Source organism: Mycteria americana, chromosome 11 (genome assembly GCF_035582795.1).
Source record: "Mycteria americana isolate JAX WOST 10 ecotype Jacksonville Zoo and Gardens chromosome 11, USCA_MyAme_1.0, whole genome shotgun sequence".
Classification (NCBI taxonomy): domain Eukaryota; kingdom Metazoa; phylum Chordata; class Aves; order Ciconiiformes; family Ciconiidae; genus Mycteria; species Mycteria americana.
In genome coordinates this window covers 18819239-18842058 of record NC_134375.1, presented here as the reverse complement: position 1 = coordinate 18842058, position 22820 = coordinate 18819239, and the positions used below count along the sequence as shown (strand labels likewise).

Below are 22820 nucleotides of genomic sequence, written 5' to 3'. Positions count from 1 at the left end.
CTGGGTATTCAGCTATCACCATCGTGGGCCTTACAATACCGCACAATGTGATTATCCCACACAATTACATGTTTTGAGGCTATTAAGAAAAAGCTGTCTTATGGCTGGATAAAAAACCATAATGCCAACCTATCAGAGCCTCTCAGAGTATAAAATAACAAATTACAAAAAATAATTGCTTTTCTTAAGTATCATCAGCTTAAAAAAATCCTGTAAATCCCTACGTAAAGGTCTGTCTTTTTATCAAACACCTTCTTAAGGCCTTCATTACCGGGAGAAGCCGTTCAAGGATTTTTGTAGTATTGACTCAAGGGAAAGAGCCCCAAATACATCAAAATCAGGAACATTTTGCCTGTTTCATATTCATAGTTTCTTCTTTATGTGTGACTGATTTATTCTGCTGCGTGCCCCCAGGGTGTGCATTGTCCAAAATAAAGGCTGCCAAAAAAAAAATGAGAACAGGGAGCAAGCAGGGTGGGGGGAGTTCAACCGATGTTTTTAAATGCTGTGAGACTATTGCACATCTTGCATCCTCGTGTGTGAATTCACCTTATGGTGTTTCTTAACAAAAGCATACTCACTAAATAAATAACTTCAGCACAATGCAAGACATCGTGCCTGAAAATAGAAAGCTGCTCCGAGACAATTACTCCGTGCTGTGCAATCCCCTCTCTCCTGCTTCTGCATTGTCTTAAGTTGTACTTGTGCTGCCGTAGCATGTGCTTGCATTATAAAACGCTGTGACTGTGCAGTAGAAAGTACAAATGCATAGAAAGCAAGCACCCGTGGTTATTTTAGGTTCTGGTTTTGCCTAAGAGAGTGGTTTGATTTTCAGTGACTTTTTTGCTCTCTGGCGTGTACGGATGTTGAAAACAAAGGGAGCACAAATTACTTTGACAAAGTCAGCAAAGCTGGCTCTGCAGAGCGGGCTCTCGATGGAGAGCACAATGCCCAAATTACAGAGAAGCAGACTGCAAGGCAGAAACTTATAAGCCACTACGTGCAAATATGCTTCAGCGAGGGAACCGGCAACTTCACAAAAGGCACAGCTCACAAGGCCACCTGCAAACTTTGCCCAGGTGTTGAGGAGCAGTTCCTTAAGGGCTGCAGTGAGAGGGATCTTTCTGCAGTGGGAAGCTATTGTTAAGCACCCCGACAGATGAGAGCAGACCCTTCTCCTGCCACAATAGCTGCTCACACCAAGCAAGACTCATTAAATATTCAGTTCCAGCCTCAAGCAGCTCATTAAGTCAGCAATGAGCAGTGACGCTGGTGTTGGAAAACCCTGCCTCAGTTAACATCACCATGCAGAGTCTCCTTGGATCTCTTGATGTTATTCTGCTCAGTACCTTTTCTGTGATGACCAGCTTGTGCTCTCTGCTTTGCATTAAATACAGGTAAAAAAGAGTCAGGTGGATTTAAGTTCTCCTATTCTTTATAGGCCTTTTCAGAGATGAGTCCTGGGGCCCAAGCTAAGTGTCTATTGCATTTTTCTGTAGCAGCATATGTAATACAAGTTTGCAGGAGGAGGATGGGATGAGGGTTATATGGCTTTAGTGTTGAAAAACCAACCAAACAAAAAAGCGTAATGTTTGAAGGGTAACTTACATAGCAGAACATCATGACATGCAGCAGTTACAGATGCTGTATTACTGTCTGTTGGCTGTTACACAGCAGAAACTTTTACAGTAAGTGTATTTTCCCTGGAAATGCTAGTGTCTTAAGGTGGATTTTGGCTTGAACTGTATGCTGAATGTTTCTTGTGTGCAGAGTTTCTTTCTGAATGATGTATTTGAAACCTGTTTTGCAACCACTAACTTTTGTGAGTATCATTTCATATTCAATAGTACTTAGCAATAATGTACAGAAGCATTTATGATGGGTGGATGTCAGATGTCGATGAACTAGAGCACACCAGAATCTGGAATTAGGATTGTAATTGTAGAAAACGCACATATGTTTTCATGCATTGATGTTTTAAAACTATAACGTCTGAAAGTATGGAGCAGAAATGGAACAGAAATGGAGAAGCAGAACATGTGCAAAAGTTTTCGGCTATTTTTTCAGAGGGCAGTTTTTCACACCCTGAATCTATTTTTTTTCTTTTTCCTTTAACAGAAAGTGTTTTCAGACTGCCCATTTCTATGTGGAGGACAGCAGTTCCCCCCGTGTGGTCCCCAATGAAAGTATTCCCATTATACCTATTCCAGGTAAGACGGGCTTAATCTCCTGTGTTTGTGCTCCTTGGAGTCTGTTTTAATTACATAAAGAAGAGAAGGTTATGCTTGTGATAAATCATGGGGGTTTGGTAGCAATTTGTTATATCAGTGCTGCTTCATTTAATTTAAGGTGCTTTGCAACAGGGCTCTGGGCGCCAATGCTGTATTTTTCCATAGGCACCTCTCCCACTTTGTTTTAATAGAAGTTTCGGAATAACCTTTGTAAAATGTCAAAAACATGAACAACGCTTCTTAAAAACGCTAAGGCGTTGCATCCAGGGTGAAACCAGCTGCTCCATCAGGGCAGGCTGTGGACGTGGGCTATGCAGCTCCACTGCTCTCTCGAGACCGGGGGACTTGCCCCCCACTTTCAGCGTGTGCAGAGGTGGCGTCTGCTGGCTCTCGGGGAAGAAGGCAAGACACAGGGATAAGCAAACAATCTCAAGTAAAGTCCAAAGCCATCTGTTAATTTGGTATTAATCAAGTTACCAAAGGTCAAATTCTCCTCTCAGCTATACTGAGAGCGAAGCTGGAAGCACTATTCTCTCTTCATGAGGCATTTCCCCCGGGAATTATTAAGTGCAGGAGCCAGCTCCCTTTAAGCAGCGATGACAGAGAGCAGCTTGGTGTTACAGTGGCCTTTGCAGCCACTGCCTCGTTTGATGTGGCTCAGTTTCACAGGCGGAATTAAGATACCCAAAGTGTTGTATTGACCTCAGTCTGTCAAATGCTTGTACTTGTTGCTCCAAGGTGTTTTAAGTTTCCTTGTCATATTCTGTAGTGTGTGTCGTTGGTCTCGGTTTCGATCTGCAGCTAATTAGATTCATTTTACCAAAAAGCATTCAAAGCCATCTCTGAGACACTGAGAAACATGTGTCCTAGAAAAATGAAAGAATCCAGTTACATTTTCCTTGATTTTATTCAGTAGATGTGTGACTATCTTTTCTAGAAAGAGTCTTTCAAAATGTCCATGGGAACTAATATGAAAGGTTAGCTATTACATTCCTACAAGAAAATGTTAGGCCTTGCAGTCTGATCTTGTGCCACTGAAAATAAAACATGCTATCATCTCCTCTCCTTTCTGTGGCAAACTAAGATGCACGTCCTGGCCGCTTCACTTCCTTAGCAAGGAGCCACCCTTCTTCTCCTTCTCTTTTAGGGTGACATGAGACAGGAGGTTTTAGTCTTAGACCACCTGCGATGAGTTTTAACAAAAGAGCCTAGACAGCTGGAGAACTCTGTTCCTCCTACTCTAAAACCAGGAGGAGCACTTCCCTGTTGGGCCTGCTTTTGGCAGTCAGGTTAATGGTCCCACCATGCCTGCTCTCATGTGATACCTCCTTAGAGCTTGTGAGGAAGGGGAGGGTGGGCTAACCTGGACTCGGTGCAAAGCAGTGGCAAAACCTGGGGGATTATGAGCACAAGGCAGTGGGAGGAGAGAAATTCTCCCCTCAGAGTGAAGTCTCTTTGGCCAATGTATAGGGGGTTTTTTACTGTAATTGAGACAAATTTTTCTTAAAGAAACCAGCAGAAAGCTCCATCTTTTCATGCTGCGATCTGTGTTGTTGAGACAGTGGTTCTTCCCTATTTCACACGGGTGTTTTGATGGTTAGTCCATTAAAGACTGGATGGCGTTCATATACATTGTAGTATAGGCTGAAGAAGCTCCATTAAAACTGTTCGGGTGGCAGGTACAGTAAGGCCAGCACATACACTGATGCTTCTCCAGCAGCCATTCTAGTGTGTAACAAGCAGCTGAGAACAGAACAACACTGCCTTTGGGGACGTCTGTCCATGACTAGAGCAAGCCAAGCTGTTGCGCCACAGCAGCTTTGGGATTGACATGATGCAGCCATCACTGCAGTGCATACTGTGATCTGCTCCGGTTCAGTAACACTAAGAAAGAGCTGCTCACCCCTGATAATGGTCACTGCAGAATAAGGCACCTGCTAAGCAAGTGCTGCAAGACAGTTTGAGAAGCTAAAGATCTGCAAGGACTGCTGATGAGCTGTAAGGCACGTGAAGAACTGGGCCTTAGACAGACGTTTATTCTAGTTGGATGTAAAGGTGAATCCAGCCCTCGAATTCCCAGTCTGATGACAAGATTTTTGTCAGTATAATGGACATTTAGACACCTGCATATAGACATCCAAATGGAGGAGCCTTAATCTGAAGCTGAATCATGCCCAGAAGGTCTTAAGAGAGAATGAACTGATGAACTCAAAGATCTTGGCACTGACAGTAAAGCTATTCAGGCCATCAAAAGCCAAATCACCCTCTGCAAGTGCCTCCCTCTGTGTGTATTAACTATTACCTGTACAGGGAGCCTGTAGTGAGGCTCAAAGTTAGGAGAGAGAAATTCCAGCTATATTGGCTTTTTCCAAAGATGGGAGATACTGCCTGAAAAGATCTTGAAGCTCTCCTAAACATTTTCCTTGTTTGGAGATGTAGAAGAGGCCTGTTTTCCCCCATATACCTGTTGCTAAATGACAGTCTTCTCTGACGTCAGCTGCTGCTCCCACATAGGCAGCCCACTGAAATGCCTTAAAAACATTAAATGACAAAATTCTCCTCTAAACTGATTGCAACTGATGAAATGATAAGCCTCTGAACTTTTCCTCTGGAAGCTGCCAGAGGGTGTGAGAAAGTCTTACTTGCCATGTTGATCCTAGATGCAAAATATAAGTGGCATTTTCACAAAAGCAAGTTTTTCAAAGTAACCTTGTTAACTTGTGAAACCCTATCCTTACAAAAGATATTTGAATAGATCCCTGGGGGACCATGCGTCTACCTCCTACAATTCCATAGATCAACTTCTACTCTCAATTATGTGCAAGCAGCCACGCTGATGGCAATTTAGAGCGGTGTGTCTGAAGATGTTCAGTAGATTTGCCAGGGCCCATCTACAGCATGCAGTGAGCTGCCGGTCGGAGGAAGCTGAGCGGCTTTGGGTTGGCTGGTCTTGGCCCAGGTGTGGGGTGGCTCTGCCAGGTGTCTGGGAGCCAGGCGCAGTGACATCCTGATGCAGCTCAAAAGGTTTCAGAAGCGAGCTCTGGTGTCTCTGCATGCCACCGCTCTGCTCCGTGCCGTGTCAGCATGCTCAGAGGTAGCTTTGGTGTTTATTTCTGCACCACGTTCTGCTCTTGTTTAGGCAAACCCTCTGTTTTCTCAGGTTTATGAACTCTAAAATCAATCTGCCAGCTACCTGCAATAGGCACACAGTACAACTTTTCAGGTCCAAAATCTAAAAAAAATATTCTTGTGAGGGAATGATTTTGCCCATTTCCTATTTCACTTCCCACGGCGTACGTGCTTAATTATTGTGCATGAAGCCACATCACCCATAGGCGTGTGCTTATCTGTGCAAATTTGCTCTGAGACCCAAATCATTATCATTATTCATAATTATCTGCACTGCTTGATCTAGAGAAACACAGGACAAAGGAGATATCATTAACTGAGTCACCCACTGGATATTACAACGGAGGTATAAATCTAAACTCACATAAGCCTTGCGCCTGACAGTAATGCATCTGTAATCAATGGCAGACTTCTGAAACTCCCCTGCCATTCAGCCCAACAAAATTATTTCTCCATATTTCTGCAGGCTCTCTTTGCCTCCGCACTCAGTTAAAGGTCTTTTCCAACCTATAGAATTCTGTGATTCTGTGTGAATTTTGGCCACGTCTGTATCATCTTTGCCTGGATCTCTTCACTATAACATTTGGTCGTGGCAAGATCTCTTTCTCAGCAAACCAGCTCCTGTTCTTGTTTGGGTTTGGTTTTGGTTTTTTTTTTTTCCCATAGCTGGGTCAGTATCCGATTAAAACATTTCTGGACTTGATCCTTTTTGGTAGAGTTGGGTAAGAAAGAATAGCAGCATCATAGCTGCAGACCTGTAAGTTTTCAGCACTGCAAAACAAAATGCATCCCCATCAGTTTTCCTTTGTTCTCATTGCAAGAGCTGCTCCACGACAGCAGTGAAGTGTGCCTCTGTGCAACTTAGATATCATCAAACAGTGGAACTAGCACAAATTCCACTTCTACCTTTCTCCTCCTATCCTTTGTTTCAGAGCTTTCCTGCTCGAGTGCTGCATTGTTCTGGAGCTTGCTGTGGCTTTACTGGTTCTGTGCCCAGCCCGTGGGCCCAACGGACACTGTGGCACTGATGTCAGCAGGACTTGTCGTGAGATCAGTACAGAGATAGTCGAGGCTTGACCCTATGGCAAAACTCAAAACTCTGCGTAGTCTTGACCACACTCCAGAGAAACATGGCTCATAAAGAACACAACGGCTGGCTGATGCAGCTGACTCATTTAGCATATTATTCCAGATGTCTTTCACCATTTTTAGTATAAGTAAAATGTCTCAGATGTGATGCCAGTCATTTCAGCTGTGTCTAGACTAAAAGACTAAGGAGCACTTCCCAGTTCTTGGATCAAGGTGCATGTAGTTTTAGGCTTAAATGGCAGTAAATTAATTTTGTAACTAGTACTGGAGTTTATGAATAGTGTAATTTTAAATAACTAGTGGCAGAATCTGATGGAGAAACATTCTCGTGCTTCTTCAAGAATGACTCACTGTGAGCTAGGAGATAGTGGAGTAGCCAAGTACATGGCAGTGAAAAGGTGTCTTGACCACCTCACGCAGTCATGTGAGGGTGTGAAGGCCAGTGCAGCCATGACCCTCCTTCACTTCCCTCTGTCTTCTCACGGTTACAAGAAGGAGTCCTGTCAAGAGTCCATCTTATTAACTCTTAGCTTCTGTTAAATCTCTCCAGAATTTTTGAACCTTTCTTCCTTATTCCTTTAATAACCACGGTTGCCTTGAACCTTTCCTGATGAACATCAGTGGTTAGACCTGATGTGTTTTTTACAAGCTCACTTCCTGCACTTCTGATATCTTCTGGTGGCATCCACCCTGTGACAAATTGTTTCTATTAAGAGACTGTAACAAGAGGCATCTCATTTGACAAGGAAACTGCAGGTTCCCAACAGAGGCTTGGTATCTTAACTGTTTTCTGCTAAGATGTAGCTGTCTCGAGTTGCATCCCAAGAGCTAAAGAGCAGAGCACCAGGACACGTCTGCGGCCACTACAGTGACAGTGTACTGAGCACAGTGATCCTCTGTGCTCGAGACTGGCGAGGTACAGGGAAAAGTGCTAACTGCACCGAGGACTTATTTCTCAAGGGCATGAAGCTCTTCACTGAGCACAGAGGTAGTGCTCCTCAGCTGTTTAAGACTTTATTTCTGCTTTCTGCTCCCTGTGGATTTATGTTCCAGCACCATATTGTGAATTGTACCTATCTTCAGCTTCAATTAAGTTCATGAATGCAATATTGCAAACACAGCCATCCTCTGAAGCCAAGAAAATATCAAGGTATTTTAGGGAACATCCACCTTCCTTTTTCTCTGCTACCAACCCTGCTCCTGCAGTACACTGAAGAATTTATGGTATGATATCTAATCATGGTACTTGTAATGGAGGCTTTGGGAGTTGGCTAAATCACCCAAAAACATGTTTTCATGGTGGCCGTGTGAAAAGTGGATAGATCCTTTTCTGAGAGCTGTCATACTGGGATGCAGAGCCCTGGAGTTGAACCTCCATGTGCTTAAATGTAAGGCATGTATATAATTGATGGCACAACTGGGACCTGAGGATGGAAATGTGTGAGATTAAAATTGTGTTCCTTAGCAGGCAATACCAAATAAGATCATGTTTAATGTCTGTGCTAAGGGAAAATTCACATTATTTCATTCCCTTGGACTGAAATTGGTTTTTTGCTTAAAGGGAAGAAGTGTATTGCTATTACATTTATAATTAATGATAACCTAATCTAAGATTTGTACAAGCAGATTTAAACTGAGCTCTTATTTTGACACATAGAAAATTTTATCATTAACATCTTTATATTCCTGACTGACACATGGCTAATAGCATTGTAGTAGATTAAATCTTGAAGCAAGAGAGATGAATGTAGCTACAATATTACACAGGTGATTTTTCATATTCTGCTTTTTCATGTGTCTCCCCTTTATCAGAAACCTGCCCTTGTGTTCATTTGACTTGATTATAACAAATAGATAGCAATTGTCTTGTTGAAAGGACTTCTGTGTTTTTCTTTCAACATGTCCACCTATCCAGGACTTTCAAACGTGTTCAAAGTGTTTTCCACGCCTTTTCACTTTGAAAGGTGGTTTTTATTAAAAGCAGTACTTCATAAACACACGATTACAAAAATGTGAGCATTAATGAGGAATAGTGTCCCCAATAATCAACTCTGAGTAATTTATTCTTTATCTTCTTTTATTTTAATTTATAATTTGTCTTAATTACTGAGGCCAGTGACTTCAGGAGGATGCTACCCTTAAAGGGCTTCAGCAGGTAGTTTGATGTCCTAGAATGAAACCTATTGTATTGCCTTTTTAGTATTTATGCAGACCTCCACAGAAAGCAGACACCTTCTAAATATTAAGTGTTTTTTAATGACTTTGGTTTATCATAAATTAATTGATACTCATGTTCTACAAATAAAACTGTTCTTATATTTCTGGCCATTTTTTATACAGCAAGCAACGCGATCAGTCAGAAAAATTAATTATTCCAAATGAAATATAATGGCTTCAGTTGCATTCTTATTTTAAATAGTTAAGCAAGGAAAGCCAGTATACTGCAGAATTAAAGGCTCTGACTGTATAAATGTGTACAATTCAAATGCATTATATCTAAAATGCTTTGAAGAAAGCTAGGCACTACCCATTTTTATGTGTGGAATTACTCACAGAGTCCAGTATTCACATGAGTTAGGGCAGCATCTGGCTGTGGAGTTGCCTGCTCAAACATTTCAAATTCAATCAGTGCCAAAATTTGAGCTGCATGTGAAGTTTGTGGTCCCTATAAGTATGTGCACTTTGGAGTATACTCTCAGTCTGTAGGTTTAGAGGTTTTTGTCTAAGCTTCTCTGTAGAGGTGGACACCTGACCTTAGTGGAATTGATAGGAGTTTTTCAATAACCTCTACTGGGGCAGAACTTTACCCCAGGGTGTGCTATTAATCCTTGCAATATTCTTTATCGTCAGCCACTCTTCTAGAGACAGACCAAACAGAGACGTATTTGGGCTTTGCATCCCCATTTAGTACTGTATGTTGTGTGCGCTCTCATTTTGTGTGGTACAGCTGCATAGATCCTATGTAAATCTGTGCTATGAGTGCCCCATTGCTCGTTGTGGAAATGTATCTGTTGGAATCACACTCCACATGGTTACTTCTGCTGCAGTGCTGCATGTGAAGGCAAGCTTTTGCTATAGCTCTGCAGCCTTCACTCTGATATGTATTGTAGCTTATGGAATGGCTGTTAGACTCAGTTTTAAGTAATATGCATCCTAAATATCGATGCTAGGTATTCCAGCTACTTGCAGAATTTTTCCATCCCTCTCTCTAAAAAATAAAAACCCATGAACCCCACTGAATGTTGTTAACAATAAATTAAATAAAAAAAAAAAAGTCCTGGGATTGCATTCAGTGTTCTCTCCAGCAGTGGAGAATAGAGGGTGGAAGATGAATCGACATCCCAGGGTTGAGTGCTGCTGGGAACAGAAAGGTGCTTGTTTGCTATGGATATGGGAAAACATTTGTCAGATATGTTATTTTTCAGTGAGTTAAGAGGTCAAATCCAGTCCTGCTATGATCCTACTGGTAGATATTTCTTTCCAATCAGGAAAACTTTTTTGCAGAAGATGAGAACTGTGAGGGTACACTATTGAGAGTGGATTCTCCAGGATTAATGTCACTAACAATGTCACTGGTTTCATGATTGTCATAAGCCAGGTTAGGTTTGTGCTGCCTTCGGAAAGGGCAGTTTCCCTGTCACTTCACTATTCTTCATGCTAATGAGTAGGATCAACCCATCTACCCCACTGACAACTAACCCTTCTTCCCCTTCCCCACAAATCAATTAATCCTTTCTTATAGTCATCAGCCAGATCAGCAGGCTGATTCAGTTCACTGCTCAGCCCCGCAGGCAGGGAGAAGGGAGTGGGAGAATCCCCTTGTCCTTTGGCTGAAGCCAGCTGTGAAGAGCACGCTGAGAATTGATGGAGGTGCTTCTGCGCTGCAGGGGATGGCACAGGGCTGCCGAGCAGTGCGGTAAGTGGCTGCTGTCGGAGCAGATGGGCCAAGCCACGTGACAGCTATGGCACATGAATCCAGGTGGCTTTGCAAATGAGAGACTGAAGTGCAGTGACTAATAAACAAATGGAATAAGCTTTCACATTAAAAGTAAGGCATAAGATACAAGGAGTATATTGGGTGTAGTAGACTGGGTAAGATAGCTGAAAAACAGAAAGCATTTACAAACATTATGAAAGACATGGGAGAATTTTCTTACCAAGACTTCTTCATGTGTGTCAAACATCTGGTCTTCAGAAACACCAAGACTCCAAACTAGACAAAGGTAATATGAGGAAGCACTTTGGTTTTGACCTTCTGGATTAATTCCTGACCCAAAACCATCTATTCCAATCCAATGCCACTAAACTACCCAGTGAGCTCTCAGGCTGTAAATGAATCAAAATGAATCTGAGATCTTATTATGTGGAAATGCCATCTCTGATACGATATCCCATTTTTCTTTTGAAATTGGCCCCTATTGCTTTAACATTACAAAGGCACCTTATTAAGTGGGAAATAGGGGGAAATCCTTCCTGGTAGGATTACTAATTATCCAACTTTAAATGTAACCCTGTTCTAACTTTATTGCTTCTATACACTTTGGCCTTCTTTTGAATGTGGCTGTCTTCTGAAGGACTGTATTAAGTATTCTGCGCTGTCAGTTGCTATTTCTTAGAAAATTAGGTGTAAGTGAAGGTTTTCCTCTTCCATAATTTTTTTAAACAAACTTGACTTGCTTCTTGGCATTCTCCCTTTGTGGCAGGAAATGAGCTCTGTTGTGGTCCCCTTCAGTTTTGTGTTTTTGATACTCCTCTCAGACACTCGTCTTGGACCGGCAAGTGAAGATGGGAACTCCACCAAAGTGTTAAATATCTAGCATAGTAATTAAACATACCCCCACATGTCAGCTTCAGGAGTGTCTGGTTATAAAGAATATTATTATAAGTTATATTATTTATAATAATAAATACATGTACAATTATTTTAAAGTTCTGGAGACCTTTGCCCCTGTCCATCTAAGATTACTTCTTTCTCTGCATAATACAAAAGGTTGGTACCTTAGTATGGTGCCAGGTTCAGCTCATATTTTGTAGTGACGTAAATCCAGAATCACTTTATTGACACTGATAAAACAGATGGCTAAACCCAAGCTAGACAGAACTGTAATTATATCTGTGGTGTTAGAGGTGAAGGTATGTTATTAAAACATTTCCCTCTTCTCTTTGAATAATGTAAATCTTGCAAAATGTAAGCATCATACTGACAATATCAAATGTCGCTCTAGCTTCTGGATGGGAAAAAGTATATGGTGCAAAAGGGAATATGCGCAGAACGACTATGAGAGCTCCTAATTAGCCATTATAGGATTCCATTAATCTCTTCAATCGACTAAAAGAATTATAGTCATTGAAGTCTATTTGTCTTAAGATGGAAAGAAGGCTTAACCAAAGCCTTTGGAGTGACGATAGTGCAAGGAAAAGCATATTCTGTGCATCTAGCTACATCTGTTGGTTTTCTTAGAGAAGGTCACAGCCATCTTCAGATAACGTCAGAGCAGGTATCATTCAAGAGTGCTGTGTATATTAGTACATATTTTACCAGAGGTCTGGCAAGCTGCCCATGGCTACGCTTGCATATACCCCAGCTAAAGTAATTTGTGTTCCTGAGTGGGAGTTTGGAGTAGGACGTCGTGAATAGAAAAACAGAGGCCCAAATTACTTTTAACGCTTTCCTGTTCCATCGGTTAGTGTAATAGACTATATCTTACGTAGCGCTCCTTTCTTGTGGCTATCAGCAGGGCCAAGAGGGGCGTGCAGCCGGGGAGCAGCCACGTCCTGCCCAGCTGCAGGTCGCCCGTCCCCTCTGGGCTGCGCCTGTCCCTCAAGGGGTGGCCTCCGCCTGGCTTCGGCACAGTACCTGCCAGATCTGGCACGGCCAGTAGGACCACCTTATCCCAGCAGTTTGAAAGCTGGAAATCATAAGTGGTTTTTTTGAGTTTCTAACGTTTGTGGTTCTGATTTTAATCCTCCTTATATGAAACAATTACATTTGCTCCAACATGGTTTTCCTGAGTTTATGGGCAGCTTCAGCAGCATAAGCTCCCTCTCACCCAGTGAGCTCATATGTCAACAGTATTTCCTATTTAGTTTCTTTAATGTTTAATTGTTGCCCATGTTATCAAATAGGGTAAGAAACTGCATTGGGTTAAGGCTTCTGGAAGTGAAAATGCAGAAGAGAAAAAAGGGAGGAGAAACAATAAAGGATAGTGAACAACAGAGAAGTGAATTAGCAGTGGCTATAAAGGTGGAGACATACTGCCACCATGCAGTGATGATGATAAAAAGAACACTAACCATATTTTGCCATGGATCTCTGGTGCAGACCCATCCTTGAAATTGGTGGGAATTCAATGGACCAGAGAGCACGTTATCTCTAATGTATTTTTTGGCTCACAGATCACAATTAAAATTAAATTCTGCCTTCTGCAAAATTAAATTGGACACACTGGTCTGCTGCAGTGAATCCTTGATCTCAGTTGGTCTCAGTTGAGCTAGACTACTCAAGAAAAAAAATTATAACTGTGGAACTTTTCTTGTGAGAGTGTGTGAAATTGCTATCATAGCACAAGTTATTTTCAAGGAAATCTAGGATGTATGGGTTACTTTTCAGGAGAGGAGAGATTGTTTTACAGGCTCTCGCTATTGACTGCTGTTGCTATAGATCATTGCATTCAAGTGTCTTGGCTGCAAAATATTAATACAAATGTTGTTATGAGATGATGATGTTCTCAATATTACATGGAATAAATGTTATCACTTAAATATTGTAAAGTGCCAGCATTTCTGCATGCTGCAGCTTTTTACTAAGATGAGCATACACTTGTCAAATGTTTTGAATTCTGTATTATTCAGTAAATGAGCATGTGGTTAATTAAAGTAGCATTACTATCCTGGGAGGTGATCGGATTGCAAACATATCTTTAACAATTGGCTCTTGTAAATAAAATAGAAGAGAGCTGATTGAGATCTGAAAATGTCAATAGATGCAAAAAGCCACCTTAGAGCGTTACCTGATAAAATAAGAGTAGAGAAGTAATGACATGGTCAATATTAACTGCCATCAGGCGGAAAGAAATCAAATTGTCAGGGATCTATAAAATTCTTGCCAAAGTAGAACCTCATTTACACATACAGATCTTCATACCCTTTGCTAAGAAAAGCATATGTGACAGCTTAGGGGTTTTAGCTGCCAAAGATCTTTCACTCTGAATACAGTAAATGTCACATCTATTTATTTATCGTTAAATTTTGCTAAGTATCTGTAGAAATATTTGGATTTTTTCTATCATAATGTAGATGTTTAAAAGGAAAAGAATCCAGATCATAATGCAGCTGTAGCACCAAACCATATGGCTGCTAAATGGGAGCAAAAATACACCACTGAATTACTAGGAGTAAACATAAACTGGATGCGATCTTCAGAAGAATATTAAATGAAATATATAAATACCAGAGTATTGCCATAAAATCATGCAATCAGACAATAGTAGCCATCAGGCAATAGATTATTTCACATGCTGAAAGTAATCACAGTTGTATAGCAATTTATGTTTTCTAAATGCCAGACTGAAAGTATTAACTAATGAATCTTGGCAAGCACAGTGTTTCTACCAACTGCAGTGGTGGTTATAACAACATCTAGGCCTTTTTTGAGAGAGAGAGAGAAATAAGGCAGCCATCCTACACCCCAGCTTTATTAGAATCTGTCCGGAGTCCCAGGTGCTCGAAACAGTCTTGTTTGTCTTTAATTCAATTCAAGCCTTTGACTTCTTTCTTTTCAGAAGACGTCTGTGGGTGATTTATTGGTATATTGGGTGGAATTTGCACTGTGCTGAGTAAGAACAAATGGTCCAGTGGAATACATATTCAATGTATGAATAGTGTCTGGCATGAGAGAGAACTCAAATTAGTGTGGGTGTTGTGTTGCCTGTTCTTTTGCTCAGAGACAGTTTCATGATAAGTCCATTTGGATTCTACATCGTTGTGTAAAAAGGAAAAAGTTAATAACTTTCAGGAGAAAAGCCTGTATCTCTGCTCAGTCTGGTAAAAACTTACTGGGGGCAATTGTCAACTGTACTTTCATATTTTGGGTCTCTTCTGTTCTTTTATACAATGTGGAAGGAGAGGAGGCCTCTTCGTCCCATCCACAGCCATCTTCAAACTGCGAACAAGAACTAAATGATCCTTGAACTTCAACTGGACTTTGTAAATTATCATTGTGGGGAATAGACTCTCAGTATTCATAACTGCAGTGCTTAGAATTAGAAATATAATATGAAGAGTTTACCTCAAAATTGGCCAGATTAATCAAGATTTCTTATTGTCACATATTGAACTAGCTGTGCCCCAGGGAACTCGGATCTAAGCGATATTGAGTGAAGACTTTCTCTGCTGAGTTTGTAGCTGAAGTTTTATGTATGAGACAGATAGCAACTCTGAATATCTCTTTCTTTCTGCAGATGATATGGAAGCAATTCCAGTCAAGCAGTTCGTTAAACACATCAGTGAGCTGTATTCTAATAACCAGCATGGGTTCTCGGAAGACTTTGAGGTACGATTTAATAATCCACCAATAAAATGTTGTTTTCCTAAAGTTAATTGTGTATTAATACTTAGGGACCGTGCAACATCTGTGTGATGCTGTCACGTCAGGTAAATGCAATGCTCAAATGTATCAGAAAAAATAGGGAAATACCAATTTGCCACCAGGTATGTGCAATGGGGGACTGGACATTTACAGATAATTCTAACCACCAGAGATTTGGTGCCTTTAAGGAGGGACCCTCTTAGGTTTTTATTAAACAGGAAAAGCAGCCTGCAGTTCCCCAGGAATGACATGAAGATACAAGCAGTTGTTTTTAACTCCAGGCTTTTCTTATAATATGCAGCTTATTTTACTCTTGTTGGCCCAGAATTTACTCCTCTTAGTCACACTGAGAAGTCACATACCCCCTGAGTAGCCCAAAAGGAGTAAAATAGTGCTTACTATGAGTAAGAGTTGCAGAATTTGGTCTTTTATGAAAACCCAAACTATGGGTCAGTTCCTGGAGTCCTTGTTCATCCTCTGTTCAGCCAGGAAAGGTTGCTGTTGAAGTTGTTAGTTATTTTGTTCCAGAAAAACCAAGGAGAAAGGCTTCAGGATTTAGTTGGTAGTATTTACCTAATGTGACTGTTTTAAAGTTTGCATCTTGTTACCCGTTTAGGACAGATTCTGACCTATAAATCTGCTATAAATTGGAAGTAATTCCAATGAAGTGAAAGTAGTTTTCCACCTCTGGGTAACCAAACCCATATTGTGCAAGCATGGTAAACATCACACAGTATGAGGATGGGCTGCAGAGTCGGGCTCTAACAAGCTCAAGGCAGTATTCTCTGGCTAGTTTTTAGGCACTGATTTCATTCAGTCTAATCACAGTCACTGCTGAACTTTTGGAAGTATTGAGAAGCAGGAGGAGCCCCAGGAAATTGCATGGAGCTGTGCTACTGGCATCCCCACCAGCAAAAGGAGGTGCGTTTGTCTGCTGCATGTGAATCAGGGAGGCAGCTCTGCTTACAAACAAGGCAATGAACCAAAATAGGTGGCCTAATATCTACGGCTTCTTCACTTACTGCAGTAAAGACAAGACTGTATGCAGGAATTGTTTTTAATGGGATCATTTAAAACATTTATTGTTGCTGTTTGGTTACTGTCTATAAAGAGTGGCTGCTTTGTCTGATGCCCAAAAACCATTGTGTACGTTAGAAACATTTTGTATTCATGAGGAAGGCAAATGTGTAAGGTGTTAAAGTGATTTAGTTCAATTGACTGCTGGCTGGATGGCTGAGCAGGAATATTGAGGCATTTAACAATGTTGATGGTATTCAGGACAAACATTTATTCTCCAGAGAGTAGAATTTGATCAGGATGATCAAATGCGACTCACTCTTCTCAATTATTTATGAATTGCGACCCCAGTGCTATTCATCACAGCTGGGTTTTACACCATTTAATTATTCAAAATAATCAGCAACACATCTGTAAACTTGGTCTGGCTTTAAGCAGGCTTTGCTTCAGCTGTCACAAAATCACTTCTATTAACAAATGTTGGACACCTTCTGCCTGTGTTTTAGCAAAGAAAAACACTGCTCTAATAGCCCTATTTTTTCCCCGTCCTCCTGGAGCTCCCTGCTGCGAGTGCCGCGCTGTGGCAGCCAGTCGGAGAGATGGCTTTGGCCAATTAGTCCTGTTCTGGGGAGCGCGGGGTCCCCTCTGAAGGGAAGTTAAACTCCTCCAAGTTCACTGCACACGCCAAATTCTGTTCTCCGTGCTTGCTTAAAATTTGGAGCGTCTCCTTTGAAGTCAGTATAGCTGACTCCAGATGTATTTCTCCATAGCTGAGGTCTCGGCTTCCTAGAGTAAGGAGAAGGAATATGAACAAGACGATCACTGTCTGGGATAAACCATCCAGCTCCCTTTCACTGCTTACGTTCTGCCCTGCCGATGCCTCAAGGGCCTGATTTTCTTCCTTATGGTTCACAGTGACGGGGCAGAATAGTGAAACCGGGGATTTTTCATAGAGCCTGTAGGTAAAATGTTTCTCAGGTGCCTAAACTGACTCGGAGATCGGAATCCCAGTTTTGAAAGTGGCCGAGGGATAGAGGAGCCTGAGGTTACATTTATACAGTAGCTATTGGAAGCGGCTAGCGGTGTAACCTCTCGCATCTGGTCAGATCCAGCTATGGTGTATGTGCTGGATCGTATCTGCCAGCTACAGTGAAGACTTAGCTAGTGTTTTATGGAGAAACAGTGGGATTCCAGCTGAAACAGAAAATCCAGTGTCACAGGGCTGCTAGCCTTGGGTGGAAAGTACCACAGCCATTTCATGCGTGGGGAACTTCTGAAAAGAGGTATTAGGTTCTGCAGTCCTATTGCCTTTTTATTTAAAAAAATCTGCTTTTTAATGTCTAAAAGGAATAGAGAAGAGGATGGCAAGGAGATGCTGAAAGAAGTGATCAATACTATAGAGTAAATAAATCTTCCCAAAGATAGCCAGTGCAAGGGATTTTTTTTTTTTTTATGAGAAAAGGATCAAAAAATCTTTTCAGAAGTTTCTGTGGCAGGAGGTTTTATGGTGGAACCTGTGGAAGGAAAGACTAAGCTAGGCACACACATGCTCTGCCCGCTGTAGAAGGTAAACATTCTCCATTCATTTGTTGCTAGGTTTTGGTGTAGGTCTCTTCCTGTGTTTTTGGCAGCGTGTTGTGGGTTGTGTTGAGTTGGTTTTTACACGAAGAAGATTCCTTTGAAAGTAAATTGTCTGAATACTCCCTCCTCCTCTTAAAATGAACTGTAATTACAGCTAAATATTTTGTGAGTGTGTTTAGGAAGCGTTTTATATGGAGAGGAAAAAAGGACTTTGAACTCACAAATCTTTCCTTGGAAAGTACATCCAAAATGAATCCTTATTCCCTTTGGGTAATCATAGTGCAAGTACCCAGCTTTATTGTCTGGTGATAGCTGGGCTTTCTTGTACCTACAGAATTGTTAAGATTTCCTTTGAGTCCTATGAATTGTCAATCTTTGATGTAAACTAGAAATATAAGGCCCAATTTAATACTGAACAACAAATAGCTTTTTAAAATAAAGTCCATGATTCTGCATCGCCAGTGCTGGTCTCTGATATAACTCTTTGTATTCCACCTTGGAATTTGTTCAACCTAATACTGAAAAAAGTTCAAGGAGGTTTTTTGGCTTGCTCTCGGCCAGCTCCAGCACTCTCTTGCTATGGCATACAGGGTGAGGTACCACATTTTCACAGGGCAGCACTGGGGCAGGGTTTGGTGGGAAGACTGAGCAGAGATTGAGAGGCTTCCTGAGTCAGAGATTATATCTACTCCTTGTCTAGCCAAAGATTTTCTTGGCATCATTATGTTTAATAGACTTTGATAGATCTTTCTTCCACAAATTTCTAATTGTCTCTTGAACCCTTTTAGACTTCTGCTGTCCAAAGCATCCCATGGCAATGAACTCTACAATTTGTTCCATAAGAACGGACTTCCTTTTGCTTTTAACTCATGCCTAATAACTTCTCTTGGTGCCTCCTAGTTTTTGCATTACAAAGTACATCCCTGTTCACTTAAATGCCTCACATGATTCTGTCTGCCTCCCTCATATTCCCCCCTAATCATCTGTTTTCAAATCTGAAGAAGTCTAAACTATTTAATTTGTTTGTTTGAGGAAGCCATTCTAGACTTACGATGACTTGTTCTCTCTGTACCTTTTTTCCTTCCTTTACCATATCCTTTTCAAGATGGGAAGGCCAAAACTGTGCACAGTATTTAATGAGCGGGTTTACTGCGGAGTTCTGTAGGAGCACAGTGATGTTTCTGTTTGGTTTTCTATTACTTTCCTCCTTCCTAACATACTATTTGTTTTTTAACAACTACTGGGCACTCAGCTGACACCTCCAGAAAACTATCAGCTGTGACCCTGAGGTCTCGTCGCTGAATGGCAATAGCAAATTGGGACCCTGTCAGTATGTATGCATAGTTAGTGTTGTTTTTCCCAAGTACATCACTTTGCATTTATCAACATTGAATTTCATTTGCCATTTTATCACTCAGTCACTCAGTATTGCAACATCGTTCTGCTTCCCTTCACGAACAGCTTTTGTTCTGATTATCCTGAATAATTTTATATCATAAACACACTTTGTCTCTTCTGCAGTCCATTTATGAATGGATTAGGTCCCCATAAGGTCCCACTGGTGAAATCTGAACACTGACAATTCCTGGGCAGTCAGTCCCACCTTTAAACTGTTGGTATACAAGGCGAGTTTTCCTTTTGCTCCAAGACAGATCAGTTTTTAAAGTAATGTTTTCTGAGAAGCATTTCACAAACATTTTGGAAATCCAAATATGCTATTCTCTTCCAGACTGTTCTTACCTATGGACTTCTTCAGGGACCTCTCCACAGTCTGTTCGAGGCGTTCACTACCTCTGCTATTTATTACAGCGTCTAGCAGTTTGCCCCACAGAGAAGTCAGATTTAGTGGACTGTAGTGCCCTTCTGGATCTCATTTTAAAAACTGATGTCACATTTGTCATCTTCTATTCCCCTGATAGCCTGACTATATAGGGCATGTGCCCTCCAAATTCTTGTATCAAAAAGAGTGTGAAGTGCCACCTCCCACGGTAAAGCTTTTCACTCCCTCCCCCTGGCTGGTTACTGGAATAACACGGTAAGGTTTTTTGAGTAGTCACGTCCTGTTGGTCTAAGAAGGGAACACTAAGCCAAGAAATCACCCTTCATCCCCAAAGCTAACTGTGAATTTTTATAGTATAATGCAGTGTTTGGATTTCTGAGATCAGACAATTTTATTTCCCTCCTCCCTAATTCTGCAGTGGGTTGGTCAGTGCTGCTGCGGAAGCGATTAGAGTGGGTGAATGCAATCTCTGCAGACCTCTCCTGCCTGTGGCCGTGTGAGTGTAATGATTCATTGCCAATTTGGAGTCTGAACAGGCTCGCTGAACTTGGAGGCAGGCTGTCTAGCTCCCTCATCACATAAATTGAAAATATCTTTATACTCCAGTGGCACCTTCTTCTAAATGTCCTGAAATGTAAGAAAATAACATAAATCTATATCTTCGGCAATGTGGCAGGGATTTGCTAACGTTATTCTCATGGTTGCTGCTGCTTGGGGCAGGGGTCACTAGCTCTTTTTAACCGGTGACCTCGGAATGTTATTCTCTAGCGAAGGGCTGCATTGAAGACAGATAACGCTGCACTTTGCACATTTCTTGAGACACTAAAAACACTGTGTAGTTATACTGGCATCCCTTACAGATTAGACACAGTTTACACCAGACACATGCTTATAGCTGCATCTACACCAAGGAATTTGGCAGTAGAAAGATGCCATTTCAAAAGCATGCTGCTAGCAGACATTACTGCACTGGGAAATGTTTTATAACCCTGGCCCAAAACTGCCATAATTAGAGATATTCTCAGCCTGTGCGTTGCTGTACTGAAACCAAAGGGAAGCAGCACTGTGAAGCTGGAGGAGGAAGGATTGCTGCAGAAGAGGGTCTTCCTGGAGTTCTCAATCCTTATCTCGCCGCTTGACCTACCCTAAGAAATTGGCATTGTGAATTAAGAGATAAAGTTGAAGAGAAGCAATAAAAGAAGTTCAGATAGCTGGGCTTTCTGTTACTAACCATAGTACTGCAGCCATACCCAAAGCTTCTGCCTGGAAGCCCCGCTCGGAGGAGCCGTAGCCCCACACGGGCAATGCAAGGTTTCAGTCAGGCTCCGACACCTCCCTGCCTAATGAAGGGCAGGATACCGCAAGCAAACGGTCCTCCACCATCCTCTCCTCTCTCATTCATTTACATGAATTTTTAGCCATCTATTCATGATTCTTCCACTGTTATTCCTGTGTTGAGTCCTTTTGGTTTGTTTATTTTCCCCTTCTTTCTAGGCTGTCCCCAGCTCACCTCTCTTGAGTGCCGTCAGAGAGTTTATACTAGTGCTAAATTACCACTAAAATCTACACTGTTCCTGTGGGATATCTTCAAATACTATCTGCTGTCTCTGTTGGTATGCAGTCTTCATGTTTGCTGTGATAAAACAAACAGCAAGAGCACTACCACAGAATTCTCTAATTTGGGATTAAAATAATAGGTCAAAAATGATTTTAGGGGTGGATGAACTAGCTGCTTTCATGCTGAAAAATATCACAATAATATCAAAACAGAGCTATGGATGTTCTCTAATTTAGTCCTTCAGATTAGGATCTTTTCTTTGTTCATGATTCCTCCTCATTGCTATTCATAGCCTTTCACAGTTCAGCCCCTGCCAGGACATCAGACTGAAGTAATGGGAAACAACAGCAACACTGCATAAGGCCAAATCGAGAGACCGAGTTCCTGCTCAGTCACTGTAGCAAAAATTCTTGCTCAGAACCTTATATTGCCAGCAAGACACTGGAGCAGTTTGATTTTACACTTAAATGGAAATTCTTTGAAGTTTAGAAGAAACTAATCTGTAACTTGTTTCAGAAAGGCAATGAAAATGGGTCGTTAAACCTGGGTGTATCAAATTCCAATTAGCATTAGCATGGTCAATATAATTAAAAAGTAAATTAGCCATAATAGCATAGACTAGAACACTTTTTACAGTAACTAACGGTCAATTGAAACCATGTACTTTGGTTTCTTGGGTTGTCAATGATAAGTTGAAAGGACAGAATAAGAGCCTGTATCCATTCATCTTTGGACAGTAATGTGTTCTGCAAAGTTAAACATGAAGAGCAGCAGTGTGCTAGCCAGCCGCCGGTGGAAGAGACTAAGCGGGACTAAGGAAAGGCAAAGAAAAGACTCTAGAGCTGAAAAGTTTGTGGATTAATTATGGATGTGGTGATACGGACACTATCTGTCCTACTCCAAGGTGCCAGTAGCAGTTTTGTGCTAACTGGAGAGGAGTTTGTTTAGGCAGCAATGAGCAACCTGGTATTAGTCCTGACCTGGTGGCCTGCCCGCAGCCTTAAATTGTAATAATAATATAATCATGGTGATGTTTTAAATGCAAATGAAAGACTTCATAGCCAGTAAGACTGAGAAATCCCAGGGTGTTCATTGCATAAGCAATAGAAAATGCTGGGAAAGTAAATACGTAATATACTTAAATGTGGTAAAATGGCATAATTAGGATGGTGACTTTTTTGAACTTTCTCCAGGGTGATATTTATTAACACCGGGCTGTCCTCTTCTGCCAAAGGGTAAATAAAACTCTGAACGGAGGCACAGATAACAGGCTGCAACTGGTCTTGTCTCCTTGCAGCATTTTGTGCATTGATGAAAGACAACTACCTTGACTTTAATAACAAAGGAATGTTAACTTATGCCTTACTGTCTGGTGGGGTGAGCCTGCGGTTTAGTAATTTGCTACTAGAATTTGGAGAGATGAACATAGGAGGGTAAGAGCACGGATAACCGCCCTCTGCTCTCAACCTGATCTGTCTGCGCGGCACAGCCGAACATTGTCAGTGGCCCACGCAGAGCTGGAGGATGTCCTCAGGCCCCTTCTTGTTGGACAACTTCAATGTTCCCAAGCGTTGGTTGTCTCCTGGATGGGGGTCGGGGGGCACACGGAGCTGAAGACGAAATGGCCTTTTATTGTTCTACGATGATTTTTGAAAAGACAAAAATAGGTGAGGCACACTGGCAAGGGGGAAGCTTTTCTTGAGCAGTCTCCTTTTGCTATGCTTTTGCAGCGTGCAGACATAGGAATCCACGATTATAGCAGCTTTCCAGAGTATTAAAGATCATTTAGAATGTTACGTGTTAAGAAAAGCCATTTTCAGATGATCAGCTCTCACAGCGTCAGACCTT

At 41.5% G+C, this 22820-nt stretch overlaps 1 protein-coding gene across 1 annotated transcript in view; it reads left to right on the top strand.

Moving 5' to 3' along the window:
• Nucleotides 1–22820, top strand: part of PTPRG (protein tyrosine phosphatase receptor type G) — a 412947-nt gene that overhangs the window by 371291 nt on the left and 18836 nt on the right. The window contains exons 14-15 of the mRNA XM_075514168.1: nucleotides 2119–2210; nucleotides 14909–15000. Of these exons, the coding sequence (XP_075370283.1) occupies nucleotides 2119–2210; nucleotides 14909–15000 (184 nt within the window). The remainder of the gene's footprint in view (nucleotides 1–2118; nucleotides 2211–14908; nucleotides 15001–22820) is intronic.